At 36.6% G+C, this 23606-nt stretch overlaps 3 protein-coding genes across 3 annotated transcripts; 2 read left to right on the top strand and 1 right to left on the bottom strand.

Annotated features, from left to right (window-relative positions):
* The first annotated feature begins 30 nt into the window (after nt 1–30).
* Nucleotides 31–9211, top strand: LOC100185441 (serine/threonine-protein phosphatase 1 regulatory subunit 10). The gene is made up of 14 exons (XM_002127180.5): nt 31–710; nt 1143–1246; nt 1533–1713; nt 1993–2086; nt 2317–2391; nt 2735–2860; nt 3141–3266; nt 3570–3719; nt 3914–4087; nt 6338–6494; nt 6854–6998; nt 7337–7493; nt 7736–8089; nt 8418–9211. The coding sequence occupies exons 1-14, from the start codon at nt 699–701 to the stop codon at nt 8462–8464; spliced, it is 1902 nt and encodes a 633-aa protein (XP_002127216.1). The 5' UTR covers nt 31–698; the 3' UTR covers nt 8465–9211.
* On the bottom strand, nt 8600–16163 carry LOC104266014 (organic cation transporter protein-like). The gene is made up of 14 exons (XM_009861314.2): nt 15911–16163; nt 15504–15617; nt 14920–15049; nt 14534–14637; nt 13420–13574; nt 13001–13125; nt 12521–12625; nt 12382–12465; nt 12155–12252; nt 11774–11856; nt 11248–11397; nt 10701–10809; nt 10225–10473; nt 8600–9870 (listed from the first exon to the last, which is right to left on the bottom strand). Exons 1-14 carry the CDS (start codon nt 16054–16056, stop codon nt 9804–9806), a joined length of 1719 nt encoding a protein of 572 aa, XP_009859616.2. The 5' UTR covers nt 16057–16163; the 3' UTR covers nt 8600–9803.
* Nucleotides 16164–18622: 2459 nt separating this feature from the next.
* LOC104266013 (NXPE family member 3-like) lies at nt 18623–21261 on the top strand. The gene is made up of 3 exons (XM_009861313.3): nt 18623–19020; nt 19288–19554; nt 19889–21261. The coding sequence occupies exons 1-3, from the start codon at nt 18779–18781 to the stop codon at nt 20904–20906; spliced, it is 1527 nt and encodes a 508-aa protein (XP_009859615.1). The 5' UTR covers nt 18623–18778; the 3' UTR covers nt 20907–21261.
* Nucleotides 21262–23606: the final 2345 nt, after the last annotated feature.

Below are 23606 nucleotides of genomic sequence, written 5' to 3'. Positions count from 1 at the left end.
TGTACCATTTATTTTTAATTGATAAAGTGGTGCAAAAAATGAGACATTTTTTCAATATATCGGTGTATGTCCAGCATATGTAAACGGAAGACTGGATTATCTATACTTTGGCTGAGCTGTCAAGGGAAGATTTATCTATTACCATTAAAGCCTTTGTCCCCCACCTTCAGGGAAGCGTATGCTTTACCAACTGGTGTGGTTCATTTGGTAGTACCCTGGGTGCAGGGATAAAAGGCCAACTTTGGCTCAAATCCCTGTTACTATGATGTGCCATGCTGTATGGCCTCACCTGCGTAAAATATTGTACAGTAGCACAAAAATTCAAGGTTTAATTTATGTCTGTTTGTTTGAAATCCAATAAATCTTTGACTTGTTTTTGTATACCACATGAAAAGCCTTATGCATAACAAGTGGTACACATAGCTCAGTTCGGAAACTATATTAAACAGTTATATAAACTACAACAAAGAGTTAAGTGTAACATGCAAGTTAATACTAATCAGCATTTATAGTTACTTCACTGTAAACTTTGCGGTAGTTTTGTTGGTAGATCATTTGTAAATGCTAATTTCTCTAAACAAAGTTTTATTCCAAGTTTAACAGAAGTTGTTCTGTTGTTACAGATTGTAGATATTCATAATTAGGTGTTAGATTTATCACTGAAAGTGTTATAACCTGTAAAGAAAGTGCTCAAGCCCATGTATGTTAAGGTGAGATAACTTTTACTTCCTTTTATTTATTGTTTCTTTTGTAAGTGTGTATTATACTTTGTTTTTTGCCTTCAATACTTGATTTTTCTGTGGTTTTTAAATCTTGTATACCCCTATCGTTCATCACAATTTTCTTGGCTAGTGTTTATGGGAAGTTCTATTGAATATTTGGATTGAGAACACTGCTCTCTATAAATGACATATCCAATCACCCAGAAAGTTACATACATCGTAACCAAACTCGTAATCGGTCACGAGGTGTTTGAAATAGAACACTCTCGTTATAACAACTAATCACTCTGTCAAACAGTGTAAAATAATTACATACGTTCATTTATGGGTAATATGCTGAAGCCTACAGCAAGCTCTGTTACTGACAGTAATAGCTCGATACAAGTAGTCCCTTTACTTAACATTACATGTTCTATACAGATGGGGCAACCTGTAGACCCTCTTACCCTCCTCAAAGCCTTGTCTCCAATGCTGGATGTCACTGGTGCTGTTATTGGTGGAGAGGAAATGCAAAATATTGTCAAGTGAGTTTGATTTACCAAGAAAGCGCTACAATCCTGATATGACTGTAATTTTAAAAAAAACTAAAAAAAAAAAACTTATATTATTAGCACATATTCTCATCTTTTCTCTATTTTCCTTTTTGTGTCTTACATGGGTTTGGTAATTTAGATTCAATAAACAGCTTGGCCACAGCCTTTAATATTAACATACAATCATTAATCCACTCTCGTTATTCTTCTTTTGTAAAACGATCTTCGTTCTGTGACCGAATTCATTCAGTCATATATACCGCCAATTTTTGCCCAGATTAATGAAAGATGCAACAAAGCTGGTAAGCCGGTGTGTCTACCTGAACATTCTACGCGTTACTGAATCGACCGAGGTTCTTGAGCAATTCCTTGCTTATGGTGGTTGGTCTGTGATGAATGCGTGGCTGGCAGACGCTAAGTCATCAGAGAATATGGCTCTTATACTTGAAGTTATGAAGGTAAGATCTCTCGTTTTTTATGCTGTCATAGCATAGATATATAATACCTTGGAATGAAGAAAGTCAGACATGTGGTATGGCTACTGAAACATGCAGATATTTACTTAGTGAAGCTTTAAAATAGTTTTAACTAAAATCAGGTCACACCAATTTATACCTTTCATTTTATTAATTAAAAAAAATTGTAATATAATATAACAAAAAAGAAATAAAAATTGTTATTTCTTGAACGCTTATTCGATTCGTGACACAAATTTTAAAAATTGTTAATATTTCCAGTTGTTGCAAAGACTCCCTTTAAGAATTGATCATTTAAAGCAAAACAACACGCCAAAGATCGTGAAGTCACTTTCTAAATCCGCTACCTGCACCAGTAAGTAACATGAATTACCCAAGTTTAATTTCCTTACAAATTTTGATTTTGAGAAGTATAATTTCTCTGAATGTATGTAGACTTTGCAGTTATGTTTTTAAAGCTCTGTGCGTGTTTATGGTTAACCACATAGGTAACATTGTTAGGTTTTCAAAAATTAATTTAACTTTTTTATACCATAATATTACTGCATTGTGACCTAACAATCCACCTTTAATGTAATATTCCAGAAGTGAAATCCACAGCTGCCAACCTGATGTCAACGTGGTTGAATATCATTCGAAACGCATCAGCCAATCCTTCAAGTAAGTTTATATTGTTTCTATGAGATGTGTTGTTAATTTGAATTATAAAAGCAGGCTATGTTTTCAATTCTGTATATGCAAGGTAAAAAATAAGTCTAAATATATAAAAGTTATGTATAGCATGTACTGTGAGGCACGTCATAAGAATTGTGTTTTAGGCCAGAGTTGGCTTATTACTGCAACGCCAACACCCAAGTATTCAGGCCAAGTTGCCCATTAAGCCCAACATCCAGGGTGGTACCATATCCCATCTCACCAGATTATTATCTTTCAGGCTTTGTGTGTTTCAAGTCCGACTTGCTGTAGCTCACAATTTACAAATTGATGTATTTGCTTTTGACAGACTCCAAACCTAAAAAAGAAACCAAAGTAAAACCAAAATTGGATAAAATTCCAAAGAAAGAGAAAAAGGAAGACAAAAAAGTTCCCGTAGTTCGAGCTCCTTCATTTGCAAAGATAAGGAAAACTGGTAAAGTCTCACTTTTACATTTCAATCATTTTTGCTTATATAAAAGTTGGGCTGAGGTTTTTTGAGGAAGTTATAATTTATTTGTTAAAACCAGGATTAGGGGTTACGAAGTACGTAACATACAAAAATAAAATAGTAGACAACGCGTAGGTTACTAGAGATCTGTTTTCAATTGTATTTTAAAAAAAAAAAATTTTTTTTAAATATTTGTTTTTTAATATTTTGCAAAAAAATTATATTATGATGTCACTGCTACCTTTCTAACACAACAATGGGTTAGGTCTTGAAGAACCTGAGATGAAGAAAAGTCAACCAAAGAAAATCAACAACAAGCGATCAAGTATCGAGAATGATGATAACGTGCCGGATAAAAAATTTAAAACTGATCCTAAGCATCAAAAGAAAAGTGAGAATCTTGTTTATCATTCAACTATAACATAAGAGTGCTTGTGGGAGATTTTATGCTGTGTAACTGTTTGATATTATTAGGAAATGTTGACAGACATTACGTTTTCAAACTTTTAATTTATAAATTTTTGTACATTTTATAATCGAATTTAAGATGATAAGGCTCATACAGTCGTAGTCTTATATCCAAAGCTTTAACACTGAATTTACAATATGTGAATAAACACAATGGCTGGCTCTGCCATTAAAGTTTTAATTAACAGTAATATCATTCATAAAAATCCCTTTCAATCTACTATAGTAACAATATCAGCTGGTTTTATGGATGCCTTGAACTCTGTACCCACTGTTGTTAAACGCCCAGTTAAAAGGAGGCCAACAAAGTCCCCGAAAACAAATTCTTCAAATGATAAACACAGCCCTTCTCATACAATGTCGGTGTCAGGAGAAGGTAAGATTGTTATGATTTTTTAACAAAATATTGAAGGGCGAAACTTTCAGAATATATCTATTAGGATTATAGTATGGCGTCAGCAATAGCATATACAATTCTAATCATTAAGGTGGTAGAAATTATGGCAACAACCAAAAAATACTAACGAAATATGGCGACAACAATCCAATCTAATTCCCCCCTCCCCCCAGCTGCTGACTTTGGTGAACCAATGGACCACGACCGAACCCCATCTCCCGTTCCCTCACCCACCCCCAGCAAGCCCCGTATGAACAAGTGGGGCAAACCAATGAAGAGTGTTCGATGGATGGATGACTCGAGGTTGGAGACGATCCGATACTTCGAGTGCGAAGAAGGAGAGAGAGGTGGCCGCACTGTTCTTCTCGCGTTTCTCTTTTTTTCCTTTTTACTTTTTAGGTTTACCCAGGTAAGGTTATTTCGCGGTGGTGGTTACGACGTCGTACGTTGGTGACGTCATTGAGACGTTTTTTAACTAACAAAGTCAGTGTCTTAGGTTTGTGGTCTCTGTTACTGACGTCAGAGGGAATTACGTCACGGACAGTGGCGTCACGAATATTATGTCAGTTAACGTTTTTTTGAGAGTTTTCAGGTCGTCTGACGATGCTGTCGGATTCAAGATGGCGTCTTAACTTTGTTCTGATATTTTGTTATGTTTGAAATGTTTTGTACGTGTGTTTGCGTGCAATCCGCCGCCGTGACATGCGTGCAAATAAACCTACAGTGTTGCCGAGAAGCAGTGATTCCAGATCAAGAGTTTTTCAAGAGATGATTCTTGTTTAGATAAGTAGTCAGCTTCTATTGGTTGATGTGTATCACGTGAGTTAAACGAGTGATTCAATTGGTTAAATAAATAACTTTGATATTTCAAACAAAACTACTATGATACCGACGAAACAAAAAATCTACGGCGAACATTCTAAAACGTTGTGTTTTATGGAAGATTGTAAAAAAATGGAAGAAAAACAGTTCAAGATTTCGTGTCGCTGATTCGATAAGGTTAAGCTTTCTCGGTGCCTGCCTGCCGTGGAACCTTACCCATATAAAATCTGGCTATCGTTGGCTCCTTGACGGACCGACTTTTGGTGTGAAGTCTAATTTGAATCGTGCCGAGACATTGAATTTTACGATTAAGAATTTGTATAACTAATGAGAAGGCTAAATTACTACGCTTAGTTTGATCTCCCGAACTTTGCAGAAACAGCAAAACAACTGGTGCACAGTTGGCTAACACGAAGTCTTTTCACAGAGTAATAAAACACCATACAGTATATGGTTTTAACGCCCAACTTGTTTCGTATACATTTTAATACGAAGTTGATGGCTGGTTACACACAGTTTCAGGCACCGCCCGAGTGCAATGAAATGCTTTACCCATACCGTTAGAGTAATACCACTTACAATATATAGGTATAAATCTAGAATGTACACACGTTATATTTTGCTGCACATATAAAACAATTCTTTGTCTTTTCATACTTCTTTTCCCTTTGTTTCTGATTCGCTCAGTTAAGTTACGAACGTAGCGTATGCCACACAATGATCTCATTTTTCTTTACGCATGTAACAGTTTCTCCTCATTGCTGTTTTAATGTTCTAATATGGATATATTTCATGTACACAATTTAACAACCAAATTAGTAATGTTTATGCTCAGTTTTAAATCAACCGTTTTCTTTTCGAACGCACGGCGTGAATCAATTTGGTCATGATACAACATATTTTTATGCGGCGAGAAGTTTATATGTAAAACTAGCTTCGGTGCACCTTAGTTTAAAACGCATGTACCAACACACAAAACGTCTGGTTCACGAGTTTAGAATCTTAAAAGTTAAATGAATGTAACTAATTTATTCTCCCGTGGCGTGGCAACTACCGTTGTTCTAATGCAGGTGTTCTGTTTTATTATGTGCCAAAAATAGCAAGCTTAATTGATGCAGCAACTGCCCATATGTTATAGTTAGACTGTTGCCTGAACCTGCGGAAGCAGTTGACAGATTCAGAAGCAGTTAGATCACTTACTCCAGTATCCGTATACATACGAAAGCCTATATCGAGTGCTGTGCGTGTGCGATTATCGTTTTTTTCCAACCCTGCATCTTTCTCTTCAAACAACGCCCTTTCACCCTTTTTCTCGAATTCTCTTCCCATTGTTGCAATCAACATTGTACTGTGACGTAATATGAGCCGGTCGCCCTACATTGTGAGCTCATAACCTCTTACCAACACGATTTAAGCAACTGGTTTCAGAATAAAACTTGCACAATTCTTTACTATAAATACCAAACAAGGCCATATCAAAATGCTTTAGGTTACCTCTTTAAAACTTCTTTTACGTACATGTTTTTGTTTAATGGTGTTATCGTGACGTCACATAGTTATTTCTTTCAAAAACCAGAACTTTTGATATTGTCTCATTCTGATGACGTCATTTTAGTGACGTAACAGTATTACTGGTAAATATTTGATAAGGTATTTTATTTATTTCATTTCCACCACCCACCACCGCGATATAACCTCTACCGTGTTCTAGAATAGCGATTTCTTTTCAATATTACGTCATACACACAAATCTAACCGGTCCATGTGTTCCGCAGTGAATGTGACGTCACAAAACTTCAAAGACGCGATGCAACGGGACCGAATGTCGGAGCGAGAGAAGTTGGGCGACTTCCACCATAAAGGCGACAATAGTTGGAAGAAACCACAACTTATCGACTTGCCAGCATCGCTGGTGGAACCTGGAAGTAACAGGTACTTGGTTGTGATGTGTATTATCCTGGCCACCTAGCTGAATAACTGGCCAAACACAATATTAAACAAACATGTAATGGGTCTGTTTAAAATGGCTTGCTGTTTTACTGATTACAAACAATTTACTTGTCTGACTAAACCATATTAGTTCTTTTACTTCCCATTATTCCCATTATACAATTTACTTGTCTGAATAAGCCAGAGCTGTTTGGTTGTTTAAACGTGCAGGTGAAATTGACAAATACTTTGCAATAAAAAAAATGTTCTAAGAAATATATTTTCAATTTGCCCAAGTCTCCTAAATAAGATAACCATGTAAAGGCACTGCTGATAATAATAACACTGTTCCCCACCCCCAGTATTGAGAAAGACATCCAGAAAGAACGAGAGAAAACTGTCCTCCAGGAAATCTTTCTCTCTATCGAGATGGTGCCCGATTCACCTGCCGAACCTGACCCTGAACCTTACGAGATGGTTCCTCCTAAAGTTATCCCTATTGATGATGTAAGTCTTGTTTATATGGCTAAGAACATGGTTTTTCTACATTTTATGGTTCATGGCTTATAGGAACATCATTGCCCCTTTGATATTAAAAATAACTTCGAATTAGTTGTTATTTTGTTTACCAAACTGCAGTATTTTGTTTACCAAACTGCAGTAAAGGCCCTTGAGCAGCAGCGGCAAGCTTTAAACCTAATGTTATCTTACTAAAAACAAGCACATCCCTATATGGCACAATCTAGTTATAGACAATCCATAATTAATGTTAAATACAGGCACACCTACCTTTCCGCAGCCCCTGTTATAAATACAGCATATTCAACCACATATTTTCCTCCCAGCCGAACGACCCAGGTCCCACCCCCTCACGATCACCGTCCCCAGTAACAGGAGATAGTGTTGTATTGAAGAATATGTTGAACAGTGTGATGGGGAATACTGATACCAATGCTCCAGATATTAAAGACAAACTTAGGGAAATACTCCAAACTGCTACAGGTTAGTCTATATTTTATTACTGTAATATATTCTATATCTATTCTAAATGGGTAGGCTATGTCAGTATTCCTCGAATTTTTCCCAGACAGATTTATTTCAAAACACTTCTATTATAAAACAGCTTTGAGTGTAAAACACTTTTTTTGGCATTATTCGTTGGCAAAACTTTTTACACTTTAAAAAATAATAAAAAAATTAAAATTTTCTTTAATAAAAGTTTAAACTGGTAACACTGTTTTCAGCAAACAATGGTTCAAATGGCAACACCGGTAAAGCACAAGACGACAACCAACAGAACACACAATATCCTCCTCCAATAAACAATGGTATTGAACCCAACATGATGTATCCTCCCCCTAACATGATAAATGGGTTCTATCCCATGATGCCCCCGCCTGGGATGCCACCACCCAATGTGCCCCCACCTAATATTATGAACAATAATGAACATTACTCAATGGACTGGTCGGGTCCTCCGAGGCCAATGGGTCCCAGGATGGGTCCCGGATCTAATGGTCCCTTCCAAGGCCAGTTTGGTCCCAATGAACAATGGAGGCATCGGCAACCTTGGAACAACGGACCCCCTCGTCGTGGCGGTAAGTTATCATAATAATAAACCTAGTTATCATGGTCATATGATGGATGCATTTTTTTTTATGAGTAACTCATGCCCGCTTGCAATTTATCACGTATGTAACTTTGTGGGTGATTGTTTTGGATGTAAACTTCAAACAACCTATCAGTGACCCTTTGGTTTAAGCAATAGCCAGTCTCAGAAAACACACAGCACCTCCAATAATAGCAACAACAAGTCTTGAGAATCCTTGTCCCATCTAGCTTTAACTACTAAACCACGTTGCCAGAGATTGCAATATTCTTCTCTTATGTTGACGTTCTATTAATATTGACTTTATATCCACACAGAGTTCAGAGGTCGTTGGCAAGGCGACCGTGGTCGATATCGTCGGTGATTGGTCCATTGTTTTTGCTCTCTATCGCTCTCATGTGGAAGTTGTTCCAACCACAAGATGTCAGCAAAGCGTCAAGTGCCTAAGTTGGTTTCGTTGCAAATCAAGATTCTCTTCGTTCAATATCGTTTCTTTTCTCACTGTGACGTCATATTATCGCTTGTGTGTCATATGACGTATTTATTGTGCTGCTCACTGCCGAAGGTGAAGAAATCAAAATTTTAAATTTAACACAAGTGTGTTTGGACGAGGGTTTAAAGGGGAAGTGGGCACGTAAGGAAGTTAATGGTGAATGTTAATTAATCGCCTGAAGAAGCAGTTTGAAATTCGGTATGTCGTCAATATGTAGTGGTAATCGATGGGGTATTTACTGCTCGATTACTTGACGACTGTGACGTATACAGTCATTCTTTGAAATAAGTTTTGTGGGGAAACTTATTACTAATGATCAAGAGGTGGTTTCATAATATACAAACTACTACAGAAGCCTTTACGGTGATTGGAGTGCCGAGTGTGGTCCTTGATCCCAGTACCCTTTGTTTGCGGAAGACATTTGTTGTTTATATTGTCATTTATTTCCTTTCATCAATTTGTTGCGAATAATTCTACAATGTGATGCAACTTTTGTGGATATGACGTCATTAAGAAAAGAAAACTGTTATGCTAATGACGTCATTGGAAAACTAAAAGCGAGTTTTGTTCTTGTATTTTTCATGTACCTGAAATAAAATTTTTCTTTTCAAGATGGGATCACGAAATCTCTGTTAGTGAGTGTTTACTTAAAAGTATTTTTCTGTAAATATTTTTTTCTCGTGTGGTGGAGAAACGGCAGCCAGAAAGCCCACTTAGTCACTACGAAAATAAATAAGCGACCACTGAAATTTAGCAGTGTATTCTAGCCATCAATAAATACAAACTTGTCCGCAATTGTAGAAACATCAATCGTTGGACACAGCTTATATTTAATTTACGCAGTATGCCCGACACTTTGCAATCTACAAACCTATATCCATTTTCTCTGCTTCTAATTTAGCGCGTTGCCCAAGTTTCCTTGCGTTGCATCGCATGTAGTTTGACCAGTAATCGTTTTTCAACACATGTAAGACTGGTGGGTGATGATTTTACTGTATTGTTGCAAACCGTATTCCAATATAGGATATGATTTGAGACAGCATTGGAGAACGTTCAGTACATTTTAATGTCAATTCAACGAGTATTACAAATCATATATATTTAGTTAGTGTATATCAGATAAACGACGATTCTTGATAAAAAAATTAAAATGGCTGTTTTTTGGGTTTGCTTCTTGTTTACTTCTTCCCGAAAGACTTTACCCAGATATCTAAAGTTTCGCAATTGACTCTTTGTGGTCAAACTGGCCGTTCGTATATTCGTACCCCACGTCGTTCCTGTGAAGAAATATATCACCAACTTATTCTATCCGTCCTGCGTGGGCGAGGTCCTATACAGCGCATCATGCCATGGGACCTGATATTTAGGCCAGAGTTGACCCGAAACTCAAGGTGCTACAACCCATTAGTGACCACTAGGTTGAGGAAATGTCAGTTAAGTGTCTTGCCCAACGACACCTACACGCCTAGTAGCATTGGAATCGATGTCCCTTTCAATGCAAGCGCTTGGTCACCAAACCCCGATTTACTTTGGATGTTCGCAGAAACACAATATTTTTTACAACCGGGACATGTTGTTGTTATTTAAACATCTCCCAAAGCAAGTTTTTGTTCTAGTCGTATAGTTCTTACTTTTCCGTTAAAACAAGTTGATTCTTTATTGTTTTTCCATTGTAAAACCTCTCCGCCTCTTCAATTGTTTCCATCATATCTATTCCTTTGGTTTCAGGTAGCGTATAAGATAACAGGGCAGCAGCTGCGGCAGCCACACCGAATATAACATTAGGGAGCCATTTTAGATATGCTTGTAGCGCAAGAATGAACGGAGCAAGGATGCTACCGAACCTGGCGAAGGTGGATCCAACTCCGACCCCGTTTGTTCTGTTTGTGTATTAGAAATGTAAAAGCAATTTGCTTATAAAGTGGGGTGGGTGGGAGATGGGACACCTTAAGAACATATTATTTAAATATCCAGACTGTGTTTTAAACATTTAACAACGGTCTATGGGAGACGTGAGGATACAGTTCCTATATCTCCCCCACCCTACTATATATTAGGTTGGAGTAAAATGGGTCAATAAAAGTTGTTGTAATAAGCCGACGCTTACCTGACTACAGTAGGGTAAAGTTCAGAGGTGAAATTATAGACCACAGCGTATGAACCAGAAATCCCAACTTTAGCGGCGAATGCAAAAACTACTCCCAAGGTAATGAGACCTGTGATGTAATATACCGAGTTTAAGATATATTTCTGGAACGTGGCGGTTAAACGGGGTGGAATTGTAACACCGTTCACAGTGGCTGCATGCACCTCATGCCACTGTCGAGGTATAACGTGGTACAGTGTGTTGGGCACCCGCATCTTATATATCAAGAGGATATACGGTTCGAAGCTCGATGCTGCTGCTATTGCGGACATGTGTATATACGTTTATAAACGGTCATTGCTCCAACTCAGTAAACACCAAAGGGTTATGGTTGTCACCCACAAAGCTACATTCATAATTCGTAAGCGAGCACTATATAAGGTGTATGAAACAAAACACCCGTGTTGTAACGAATATCGTTGCCCCGGCACGCGAGGAAGAATGAGATACATGTAGATCCATATAAACACATGTAAGCCTATACAAGTGTATATATCTCGTGTATTACCTTGATCCTCGTATGCATATTCGTTCACAATAGTGCTGCATATAAGTGAAGCTGATGCCAAAACCAACATGGCGGTCAACATGAACCTTCTCCCCGTGATATCCATGAAAGCAATCACGATCACATAAGCTGCTATCTCCATCACGCCGTCTATGATGAAACAAACAGCTCGGTTATTCCTTTGTGACGTCGGTGAGGCAAGCCATTTGAAATTTAAACAAAGTTTTCCCGCTATAGGCAACAACAAATCGTATGTGCTTGCATATTAGGGTGGGGGGAAGATTGGACACCTTTAGCACATATTATCCAAATATCCTGATCGTGTTTTAAACAATTAACAACGGTCTATAGGAGTCGTGAGGATACGGTTTTATAAGACTTTTGATGTTCTTTGTTTACTATTAAATGGGATGAGAAAATAGAATAAAAAAGTGTCCCCCATTCCCCCACCCCCTGTATAAATTTGAACTTGTTCGTTTGAAAAAGGTTTAAAATATATTTAATAACTTAGGTTTAAACTTCATACTTAGCGCGTTGTTTACGAAGATGTCTCCTGCCAAAGCTCCTGCGTTCAAAGATATCCCATAGTACACCATACTGTTCACGAACCTAGGTAATAATCTATAGTAGGGTGGGGTAAGATGGAACACCTTTGCCACTTTAAATCCCAATATCCTGATCGTGTTTTAAACAATTAACAAGGGTCTATTGTCGTGAGGATACGGTTTAATAAATCTTTAAATGTTCTTTGTTTTGTTTTTTTTAGTTTTTTTTATGAATGTTACAGTTTTATGAATGTTCTTTGTTTACTACTAAATGAGACGAGAAAATAGAATGAAAAGGTGTCCCATCTTTCTCCTCCCTACTTTATATTATATTCATGGTACACTATAACATGAGTACTTACCAGCTTAATATAAGTTTGAACGTCACCCATCGTATGGCTGGTGTTCTGAACAGATCAATTGAAGAATAAGTGGCCTTTGCTGTCTCGTTTCCGGATTTCTGTAAATGCAACATATCACTCTCAATTATAAATATATGAATGAAAGCCTAAGTCTCTTATGGGTGCATACTGAAATCATAGTGCTTACACTTGTTATCACTAATTACGTCACGAGTGACGTCACTAACCTGTGACGTATCGGTGTCGGCTTCGTTCCAGATATCTGGTTCATCCAGAGTTACTTTGTTGTATTTAGCAAACCGTCGTGTAATCTGTATATAAAAGAGGAAATTATTCACTCCCCGGTTCGCTGTTAAGGGGAATTACCTTCTTAGCTTCTTCTTCCCTCCCGTTAGAGAAAAGCCACCTCGGAGATTCCGGAATAAAGAAGAGAAATAAAGCGTAAGGAACGCTTACGATGGACATTGCTATCTGGAAGCAAAAAGAACGGCATGAGTTTTTAGGTCACCAGCTTCTCATGTTGTCTTTTAGATACGACGGTCAAACTATATACATGTAAATGTGGGGAGACGGGAAGTGGCTAACGGGAAATGAATGGTCGATATGGCATTTAGATCTCTCTACTGCACCAGTCTGCATGATTTACGCAGTGTGTATCATAGTGTGCATACCCCACTTACATACACCGGTCTTACGAACAAAATGTTTCTTAACCACAACTCGATTAAAAGATGTGTTTACTTCACCCACGCGTTACCATTCATTCAAATGAATAAAATCTCCTTCAATATTGACGTGGCCGTTTAACCCAATTGCATGACCGTTGCATTCACCCAGCATACGAACCTCCATATCATGCCAATTACTCCATTGATAAGCAACACCTGATAATATCATGTACCCGATTGCGAACCCAAGTTGGAAACTCACACCGAGTAGTGTTCGCCATTTGTTACTTGTGATTTCAAGCACTGAAACGTTGTGAAATTAAGCATAAAGTTGTTTCTATGAGTACTCTATACAGAAGGTGTTAAGTATTAGGTAGAAACATAAGTGTTTTATAAGAGCAAGCAGGATATTTTTATGCTAAACGGCAATTTCAAGGTTTTACCTTGTGGGAAAAGCGGCAACATAGAATCATCAATTTTGCGGGTGCTGACTGCTGGTATCTTTTTAAAATGTGCGTAAACCAACAATATGCCACTAACAGTATTTACCGAGTCATTCTTTATAAACCAAAGCTATTGTATGCATTAAATACTTACAATATACGAAGTTACTGATAAATGTCCCGAAGCCGAAAAAAGCAACGAAAACTCGTGAAACAACGAATAAAGTAAAGTTGTGAACGAATGCGCAACCAAGTAGTCCAGCAAAGCAAAGAACGGAAGTTACTATCATAGTTATCTTGCGACCGAATCTAGGGAGAAAAAATAATTGGTTTAAAAGTCAATGAATGTGTAACTTGTTTATCTTCGCGGGGTAACAAACAGTCGTTATAACACGGATGTTTTGTTTCATATATCTTGTGCCCGCTTACGAGTTACCATATATATAATAGGGTAGGGAAAGATGGGACACCTTTGACACAAATAACCAAATATCCTGAGCGTGTTTTAAAAAATTGACAACGGTCTATGGGAGTCGTGAGGATAAAGTTTTATAAAAAAAATCGTTGAATGTTTGTTTACTACCAAATTAGAGGAGAAAATAGATTGAAAAGGTGTCCCATCTTCCCCCACCCTACTATATATGTAACTTAACGGGTGTTTAGCTTAATTCCGTATTCTCCAATCGTTTGGATCTTTTCAAAAATATTTTCTTGCATGACGATGCAGATATTGTGTATTTGCCGGTTCGCTGATTCAGCTATTATAAACACACGACTGTTTACCCGACCGTTGCGTTCAATTAAACATTAATTTTAATCAAGAAAATATTTGTTTTGCCGTGTTTAATTACAAGAGGTATAATTGACTCTGATTATGTTTGATTTAATTTTGTGGTGGTGTAACACAGGACAGTCTATTTGATCAGTATGTGGTCAGGTGTGGTTGGATTAGGTTGACATTGCTTATATTCAACTGATGAAGAGAAACGTTATTTCTGTACCTTGTTTGGAATTCTACATGTGTGGCTTAGAATGCTTTTGTTTATGCCTATTTTGTAACGACAAACGACGGCATTGCCCCGCCACGCGAAAATAATTTTTATCCATTCTTGAAACGCCGTATGTTTGAAACGCCATGCATTAAACGTGTTGAAACTGGACACAAATCACGAGGTGTTTGAAACTAAGCGAACGCATCTGGTGCAGCCAGTCATCTCATGTCGACTGGATTTAAAAATACACAATGTTAAAATCTTTCAATTTCTCACCTGTCTGAAATATTTCCAAAAATAAGCGATCCCAGCAAAACACCGATCATATAAAGCGAAGTAGCAAGCGCATCAAGATACTTGTTGTCGCATACGAGGTCAAACTGGGAAGTAAGTTAAAAGATTACATTTATCCTTGCAAGTGGTGGTTATATAGTAGGGTGAGGGAAGGCGGAACACCTTTAGCACATAATATACAAAATATTCTGATCGCGTTTTAAACAAATGACAACGGTCTATATGGGAGTCGTGAAGATACGGTTTTATAATTTTTCAAATGTTTTTGTTTACTACCAAATGAGACGAGAAAATGGAATGAAAAGGTGTCCCGTATTCCCCCACCCTATACTATAGCTGTTAGAATTGGATATAGTGCGATTTTATACCTCAGTGATTACGGTTTCAGGGAAGATAGATCTATCATAATGGTAACCTTGGTCGCATGGGATCTTAGCAGCAGATTTATTCACACAGTCGAGACTCCCCTCTATGCAGTAACTTGCGTTGTAGTCGTATCTACGATATATGAAGCACGCGTTTATAAAGCAGAGACATATTGTTTTAATTTGTGGAATAGTTAGCATCCATTCTGACGTCTATAATTTGGTGTAAGTGACAGAAGAGTATATTTCAAGTGATCGCGACTAGCTTTTACCACAGTTCCAATATATAAAGACCTGTTTAGCTATTAATACGTGTAGGACCATTTAGCCATAGGACCATTTAGCTATTAATACGTGTAGAATCCACAGTGACTGACAAAGTAGGATGAAAAGCAGGCAGAACAAAGGAAATCAAATTATTAATTTTTAAGACATAGTAATACATAAATTTTGGTAACCTTTGCCGATAAGATAACCGACACAAAGTTACACAAAGTTACGCAAAGTTACGCAAAGTTACGCAAAGTTACGCAAAGTTACACAAAGTTACACAAAACGAGGAATGGAAAACACGTTTATTTCGTTGCCTGTAACACGTGTCGTATTCTCCATTCTTATCCAAAGGAGTCGTCAGGTTCAATATTTCGTTTTCAGTAAGGTTTGTATAATATGGGTTGGTATCGAATTGTGGAACGGAACACCTGTAGTTTAATGTAATACATTGTAGATACCAGCGCTGTTATAGCACGGTTGTCTGATCGCTTACAAGGATAGCGGGTTCAATACTCAAAGCTGTTACACAAGGCATAACGGTAACGGATAGCGGTATATTGCTCCAACCCCATGGTCACTGATGGGTTGTCTAAAAAGTAGCCCTACATAAAACAATCACCACAAATTTACATAGACGTGGTAATTCGTAAGCGGGCACGAGGTGCGAACCAGTACACCTGTGTTATAACTTTGGTCTGTCACGCGATGATTTTCAAATTACCTGAAAGCTGGTGTGTAGTTTATGAATACCGGTGCCAACGAGTTAATCCCAGCTGGTATACTGTAATAACCAACCAGGAAAATTAAGATGATTTGAAATCTTCCCAAACCCCCAATATGTTTCAATATGATGTCAAAGTCAATCATTTTATACCTAAGCTAATTCCCTATCAATTTATATAATGCCTGGTTAAAATATAAAATACATTATTGTGGGGTAGATGGACACCGTTAGCCCATAATATGTATTCTACTTTGGTGCAATAGTAATGTATTTAACACAAATCACATGAAAACACTTCCACTGCCAACATTAACTGGGGAACATTACAAAAAACACGTTTAAAAACATAAACAAACTACGAACCATAAAGACGTTAGATATATATAAGTTCCATTTATATACTCGAATACGATAACAATAATCAAATTAATTAACGCAGCAAATATAGGAGTAATTAAAACAAGCTACGGGTAAAAACTATAATACTTTTAGTGCATGGTTGCGATATTAACCGGAAAATACAACTCAAAACCTACAACATTCTTTTTAAAATGCATTGCACAACAAAATGCAATGCAACTTTATGTAACTACCAAACAAAGGCTACATGGCTGTCAATTTAACTGCGTTCTCGACTTACTGACAATAAAATACCGCAATTGCCAACGTGTAGATATATCAGGTTAGATATCAGGTTAATGATTAAGTTATTTTGTGGCGTGTTATCATAGGTTTACTTTAGCACGAACAGCATCCACTTAACCTGCATGCTATGCTAACAAAGCTGGTATAAGGTCACTGCTGGGTCTCAGGGGGGGCGGGCTGCAGCAAAGTGACGTATGCGAGTCATTCGTAAATATGACGTATATATGCTGGGTCGTTTGTATATGCGACGTATTATACATGGTTCATTGGTGGGCGTTTATATCTATTAGGATAATTTGTATATGCGACGTATACATAAATGGATTGTTTGTATAACACATCAGAATGTTCTTATATGTTGGGGCAAGATGCTCCATATATGGCAAAGAGAGTTTGTGCAAAATTATATAATCGTATCATCACGACTTGGAGCCTTTTCATTTTATTTTACCGTCCCATTTGGTAGTAAACAAAGACCATTCAAAGAATTATAAAACCGTATTCTTACAACTTCCGTAGACCGTTAATTGTTTAAAATACGGTAAGTATATTTGGATAACATATGCTAAAGGTGTCCCGTCTTCCCCCACTATATAGCTTGTTGCAGATGCGGTAAAGCAGCAACTTTGCTCGGTCATGTAGACTGACATATAAACTTGTTCTTGTCCAATTTACTACAAAAGCCCTTTCGTGCTGCATTAAAAATCTACTACGTTGTGCAGAAATTGGGAACTAATTCACTGCCTATCTGTTCTGTAAGTACATCCAAATAAGTTCCAAACTCACACAGCATCTGGAAAAGCTTCGTTTTTTGCCCTACACGCTCCACGTGTTGTAGGGTAAAAACTGCTATTGTGTTAAATTAAAAAAGACCGCGTCTGTTTTGAAACGTAAAGTTTCAAGAGTCCTTCAGTTAGCAAACAGCAGTGTCCTTGCTAAAAGCAGAGCATAAAACTTGTTCACCTAAGGCGCCGTGTCCAAGTGTTTTGGAGCTCACCTCTAAACTATTGGATACTTGTTCGATGCTGCTACCATTGTGGGTATGTGCCATTGGTCGAATAATAAACTAAAGTTGTCCCTGCCCAGTTTTCACTTTTGACTCACCTTCAAGCTATTGGAAACCGTGTTTAATGCTCCCCTGCGACCAAGAGCGTTTGTGTACTTGGGTAAGACACCTGTTGTTTTAGCCCAGTGGTCACTCATGGATTGTCAGAGCAGAGCGTAGGCTACTGGTATGACTCTGGTCTAGATTTATTGTCAGCGAAAAAAAGATAGACAATGCAAGAAGAACTATAATTCACAAAGTTACATTCGTAGTAACACATAGCGGGGGAATATTGCTAACGTTTATTTTAATAAATAGGCTATGTTACGTATCATTCGTATGGTTTTCTTGTCCCTGTCAACATCAGAGCCATAGGTGTTTCCATGACTCTTCTTAACATTAAAGAAATTACAAGTTTCTATGTTTAAAGAAATAAATAGTTTTCTATGCTAACAGCGGGTATTCCCCATTTAAAAAAATAAAAAGTCAGTTTGTTTCGTTCAAGCATAAGTTTTTGTGTGCGCAAAGTCTGACCTAAATCCCAAGCTCCATGGCGTGCTACACTGTATAGAAAAAAAAGGTTTGTGATTAAAACCGATAAGCACGTGTTGTTGTTGTACAAGCTGAATATTTTAGACGTCGTGAGTAATGTTATTTTAGTTTTTCGTTTGTCGTTGTACAGTGCTAGTGAAGACTATTGCCCCCACCTTTATTGCTAGCCACTGACCCTTAACTACTAACTCCCTAACCATCAACCCCTGACCCCCTAACCTCTAACGGGGATTCTTCACCAGTGCCAAGAAGTGTATTATAAAACTATAACGTTACATATTAGGCTGGTAGAAAATATTAGAGGTTGAAGTTGATAGCTAGGAATTATTAGTTAGGGCTTGGGTTTTTAGAGGTTAGTGGTTGGTTGTTACATTTAGGAGCTAGGGGATAACATGGGGTATGGTTCCTTACTAACACCAAATAAAAAGGCAATTACAACTTCCCGTTGTTTATAAACAGGTGGAATGTTTATTAAGAAGAAAACCTGTTCTAAGGTTTTCGTTATCACTGTAATTTTTTTAGCCTTTCTTGCCTTTTATTTTCTGCATTCAAACCACAAGCCTCTACTGTATGAAGATTATTTAACGCCGTTATCGCAGTCTTACCTCAAACTACACCATTGCATGTTTGGAACAAAAAAATGGAGATTATACTACCCTGAACTTAAGTTGATTTTGGAGTCAATTGAATCAGGGAAATTAAAATGGCCGCTCCCACCTGTGAATACTACTTCAGCTTACTACAGCCATCTAGTGGTCAACAAAAAGCAAAATTATGTCGTTGGAGATAAATTAGTGATGACCATAATAGCTAAAGATGGAAATGGGAAAAGGAAAACTCATGGGGGGGATTATTTCTTCGCAAGGTATGATGTAAATAATGGATGTTTATCTGTTTAAATAAGGTTTAACTGTAAGCTGGTCTATTTGTGACAGTAGTAATACTTTTCAAGATTTACTAAATCAAAAAATTAAATAAAGTGGATAAAAAAAGATCTTCTGGCATCTTTTTAAAATTGTGATCTTAATATTCCTAAGTTCATAATAAAATGTCAAAAGTTTCCTTTCAAGCTTATATGTGTTTGGCAGCAACAACTTATATATCATATATAAAACAATATGTTCCTTTACAGACTTATACATGCTGAAAGTCGCAACAAACCATATCAAGATGGGATCGCATGCGATATAGAAGACCATGGTGATGGGACATACAGTGTGTCTGCTCCTCTGCTAATCCCCGGTACATCCTCTCTCTTCATTGATCTTGTGCATCCCAGTGAAGCAGTAGTTGCTCTTGTTTTAGAAGCAAGTGGAACATCTGGTTCAGGAATCTACTTTGTAGCAACTTATCCTTCATCGGAAGAAGTGGTGTGTAATGTCAGTCTCTCACAATCAAGGTATTGTTGGGATGTTATTGATGAATGCTCTTTGTTTTATTCTCGCGTACCAAACTGCAATAGTTGTTACAATGCGGGTGTTCTGTTTCATATACCTTGTACTTTACGAGTTAAGAATTATCCTGTAAATTTATAAATCCAGAGATTATTCAGCTTTTATAAATAGGCAGTTAATAAAGGTAAGACCATTAGCAGCACCTTTTATTGAATTACTGTATTTATGGATACGTATTAATGTGGTGAATAATCAAAATGCAAAAGTAGCCATACAATTTGGTTTTGCCCAAGTAACAAATTTGGACTTATCTAGAATTTGTGTTTTATTACTTTTTAGCCCCATCAAAGTTTGCAACTTCTCCCAACCAACCAAAGGTTTCTCCTGGTTTTGTGATTACCCCAAGAAATCATCACATTGCCCCAAAGTTTTAAACTACACCAAAGTTTCATACAAAGAGTCAGATGTCTTCTTGCTTGGAAAACAAAGTTACTTCAAGCAAAATTCAAACTGGAAGATTCCAATTCAAGGCTCAGGGTTTTCTGTTGATGTTTTAGATTCAAGTTTTATGATTGATTATGTCAAGTCTCTCCCTGAATGTTCTGTTCCTGTTGGTATGTCACAGTTGGCTTATGATCGTAACCTTGGCAGACATAGTGGTTTGTACCTCAATGACAAATGGCAGTCACTACAATGTAATAATAAGATTACAATGTACAAACAATGGACATGCTTGCGCAACAAAGCGCTTTATTTAATTGGTGATTCAACAATGAGACAATGGTATGAACAATTTGAAACAATTTTAAACTTGAACACATCAACCAAGTTACTAGACCATCCAGAAATTTGGCAAAAATCCCGCAACGGTACAAATGCAGAACACAACATAACAGTATACTACAGATCCCATGGCTTGCCCCTGCATAACCCAGGACCTGCAGAATCTCACCCTTTTATTGTGGATACTTTGAACAATATCCCTGCTACAAGTGAACCAAGCACTATCATTGTAATCAACTTTGCTCTGCATTTTTGCCTCATAGACCCAAAGTTTTATCTTTATCGAGTACAAGCCGTAAAAAGGTCAGTAATTTCTTTAATGGAACGATCACCAGGTGTTAAAGTTTTTATTCGCGGCTGCATTCGACACCGAAACACTCGTAAAGTTGTCCCAACTGAATGGTATAGTTTCAGACTTTGTAAAATACTAAGGGCCGAGTTTGCAGAAGTTCCCGGAGTTGGTTTCATTGACACTTGGCAGATGACGACTGTGCGAACCAATCATATCAACATTCATCCAGATGTAGAAATTGTGGCCGACCAAATAAATTTGTTTCTATCTTACGTTTGCTAGATAATATAATAGTCAGTTACTTTTGTTATTGGACTAGGCCTATAGAAATATAAAATTAATCGTGCATTTTTTTATTAGAAAAAATCTTGTTTTCTATAAAATTAACTTAATGTTAATTTCAAGGTGTACAACATATTTAAACGTACAGGCATATTTAAGTGTACCAGCATATTAATTTTTTTTTCTTGTTACTGGTTAGTTGTTTTACTTATACGTACTTAGTTATTCCAATCTTGATTCAGGCCTCAGTTTTCAACATAAGCAATATTGCATTATAAAATGAAATTATTGTATAATTATAAATAATATCATTTGTTTACAATTTTACAGGGGTTGCCATGCTTAAATAGATTCATATTTTGTTACATAGCTATTAGCTAATGATTATTTAATACCTCCTTTTATTTAAAGTAAAAATTTAATATTTATTTCATTGTGTACAGCATCAGACAATTTTAATAATACTTTGCAAAAACTTTTGAAGGATATTTTCCTCTTCTGAAACTAAAATCTTTTTAAAGGACATTTTACTGTCCTACTAAAATTAATATTTCTTTTATTGTGTACAACGTAAAGACAATTTTTAGGCTACAAACTACTTTGCAAAAATTGTTCATTCAACCATTTGAATTTAATCAGGTAGTTTTACATTTTCAGTTAAAATATTTGTTTTGTCCAATTTTTTTTAGCAACTGTACAGTTTAATGCACTGTTAACAATCTTGTTACTAAACCATTCTAGTAAATTTAATATTACAGCCCTAACTGAAACATTCCTCATGTATTTCCTCATGAACCATTCCTCATGTATTTCCTCATGAACCATTCCTCATGTATTTCCTCATGAACCATTCCTCATGTATTTCCTCATGAAACATTCCTCATGTATTTCCTCATGAAACATTCCTCATGTATTTCCTCATGAAACATTCCTCATGTATTTTCTCATGAACCATTCCTCATGTATTTCCTCATGAACCATTCCTCAACCACCATCCACAGCCCTAACTGAAACATTCCTCATGTATTTCCTCGTGAACCATTCCTCATGTATTTCCTCATGAACCATTCCTCATGTATTTCCTCATGAACCATTCCTCATGTATTTCCTCATGAAACATTCCTCATGTATTTCCTCATGAACCATTCCTCATGTATTTCCTCATGAACCATTCCTCATGTATTTCCTCATGAAACATTCCTCATGTACTGTTTAAGGTAATGATTCTGACAGGGATTATCGTCCACACTGTTTAACAAATATTTTCATATCGCATTATATATAAATTAAATCAGGTATTTTACATTTTCAGTTAAAAGTTTTTTATTAATTTTGTCCAAATTTGTTTAACAACTGTACATTTTAATGCAAAGTTAACTATATTGTTCCTTAACTAGTAAACCATTCCAGTAAATGTAATGTTGTAAGTATAAAGATACCTCATACGCACTTTAAGGTTCGGACTCTGACAGGGATTATCATTGTACAACAAATGCTTCTTCATGTGTTCCATGTTTAACCTGTTATAACTATTGTTGTTTTGCTGTTAATTCCCATCTCTTTACTATAATGATTATTATTCCTCGTAACTATTCAGGTTTGTTTATTTAACCAAGATTTTTATTTAGAATTTTAAAAGTTTAGGCTGAAATATTTCACAAGGTTTGTGCATGACAGCAACAGACACAGATGATTTAACAACCTTAGATTTAAAGTTTCTAAAAGAAAGATACCAGGTATACCATGGTTGTTGCTTAACAATCCTAATTGTGATGTAATTGTGCCTTTTTTATTCAAATTTTATCATACTGTATGGGCAGAAAACTCTATTTTGAATTTACGTTTCATAGTTTTTACTATCACTGTCTTCCACGCCCATTATTTCTTATTGTAGTGATATGATTTCATGTATTTAATACTACCACCATTGTGGGCATGTGTGTTCTATTTTAATCCTTCTGAGATCCAGATAAACCCCCATTTTAACCCTAATTTTGGAACTTTTATATTCCTTAGGACACATCTTTACAAGTGTGGAAAAGAAATCAACTTAAAGCAAATTCAACGAATACAATCAATTTGAAACGAAATCCAAGCAAAACGTAAGTTGTAGCTTTTTAAATTGACATTTTTTTATAAATGAACATTAACCTAATGTTAATTGTAGTATGTATAAAGTACTTTGAGTTCCTACAGTTTTTAATTGGCAAGGTTATACAATACTTCTGGTGAAACTATTTAAAATTATCAAAACAGTTGCCTCAATTTGAATTTTGTAATGCGTTATAAAATCTTAGAAAATACCAAAGCAAAACCTTATAATTGAATAGGTTTCACAAAGGTTCTAGATTTGACCAACATGTACTACTATCTGTTAAAATGCCATGGTTTTTATTTAACCCAAGCTATAACATCTCCACAGTTATACTTCACACGGGAATAAAGAAGTTATCGTGCCTGACAACACCCAGCTGCCACCAAAACCTGACAACCCCACGTCCAAGGTTTGCAATATATTATGATGATCAGTCTAAGGAGGGGAATCCCCTTAATGAATACCATGGCAAGGTCACATGGGCTGGTTGCCGTAGCAACAAGAAACTCAACAACAGCAACGCAGGAGATGAATCCAAATACTCAACACAGAAGGGTTTGTAATTTAAAACTTTTTTACTTCGCTTTCCAGCTATAAATATATAT

This window comes from Ciona intestinalis, chromosome 9, assembly GCF_000224145.3.
Source record: "Ciona intestinalis chromosome 9, KH, whole genome shotgun sequence".
NCBI lineage: Eukaryota > Metazoa > Chordata > Ascidiacea > Phlebobranchia > Cionidae > Ciona > Ciona intestinalis.
The sequence above is the reverse complement of the archived record's forward strand: the minus strand, read 5'-3'. Positions and strand labels throughout refer to the sequence as shown.

What these genes read in the sequence shown, in the direction of transcription:
- LOC100185441 (XM_002127180.5), top strand. An exon ending in TGCAAAGATAAGGAAAACTG is followed by an intron (nt 2,861 to 3,140) that starts GTAAAGTCTCAC and finishes ACAATGGGTTAG; the next exon opens with GTCTTGAAGAACCTGAGATG. An exon ending in GTGCGAAGAAGGAGAGAGAG is followed by an intron (nt 4,088 to 6,337) that starts GTGGCCGCACTG and finishes TGTGTTCCGCAG; the next exon opens with TGAATGTGACGTCACAAAAC.
- LOC104266014 (XM_009861314.2), bottom strand. Translation starts at nt 16,056, where the DNA reads ATGATTGACTTTGACATCATATTGAAACATATTGGGGGTTTGGGAAGA. An exon ending in TTTGGAAATATTTCAGACAG is followed by an intron (nt 13,575 to 14,533) that starts GTGAGAAATTGA and finishes TTTTCTCCCTAG; the next exon opens with ATTCGGTCGCAAGATAACTA. An exon ending in CCGACACCGATACGTCACAG is followed by an intron (nt 12,253 to 12,381) that starts GTTAGTGACGTC and finishes TTGCATTTACAG; the next exon opens with AAATCCGGAAACGAGACAGC.
- LOC104266013 (XM_009861313.3), top strand. Translation starts at nt 18,779, where the DNA reads ATGTTTGGAACAAAAAAATGGAGATTATACTACCCTGAACTTAAGTTG. An exon ending in GGGGATTATTTCTTCGCAAG is followed by an intron (nt 19,021 to 19,287) that starts GTATGATGTAAA and finishes GTTCCTTTACAG; the next exon opens with ACTTATACATGCTGAAAGTC. An exon ending in GTCAGTCTCTCACAATCAAG is followed by an intron (nt 19,555 to 19,888) that starts GTATTGTTGGGA and finishes ATTACTTTTTAG; the next exon opens with CCCCATCAAAGTTTGCAACT.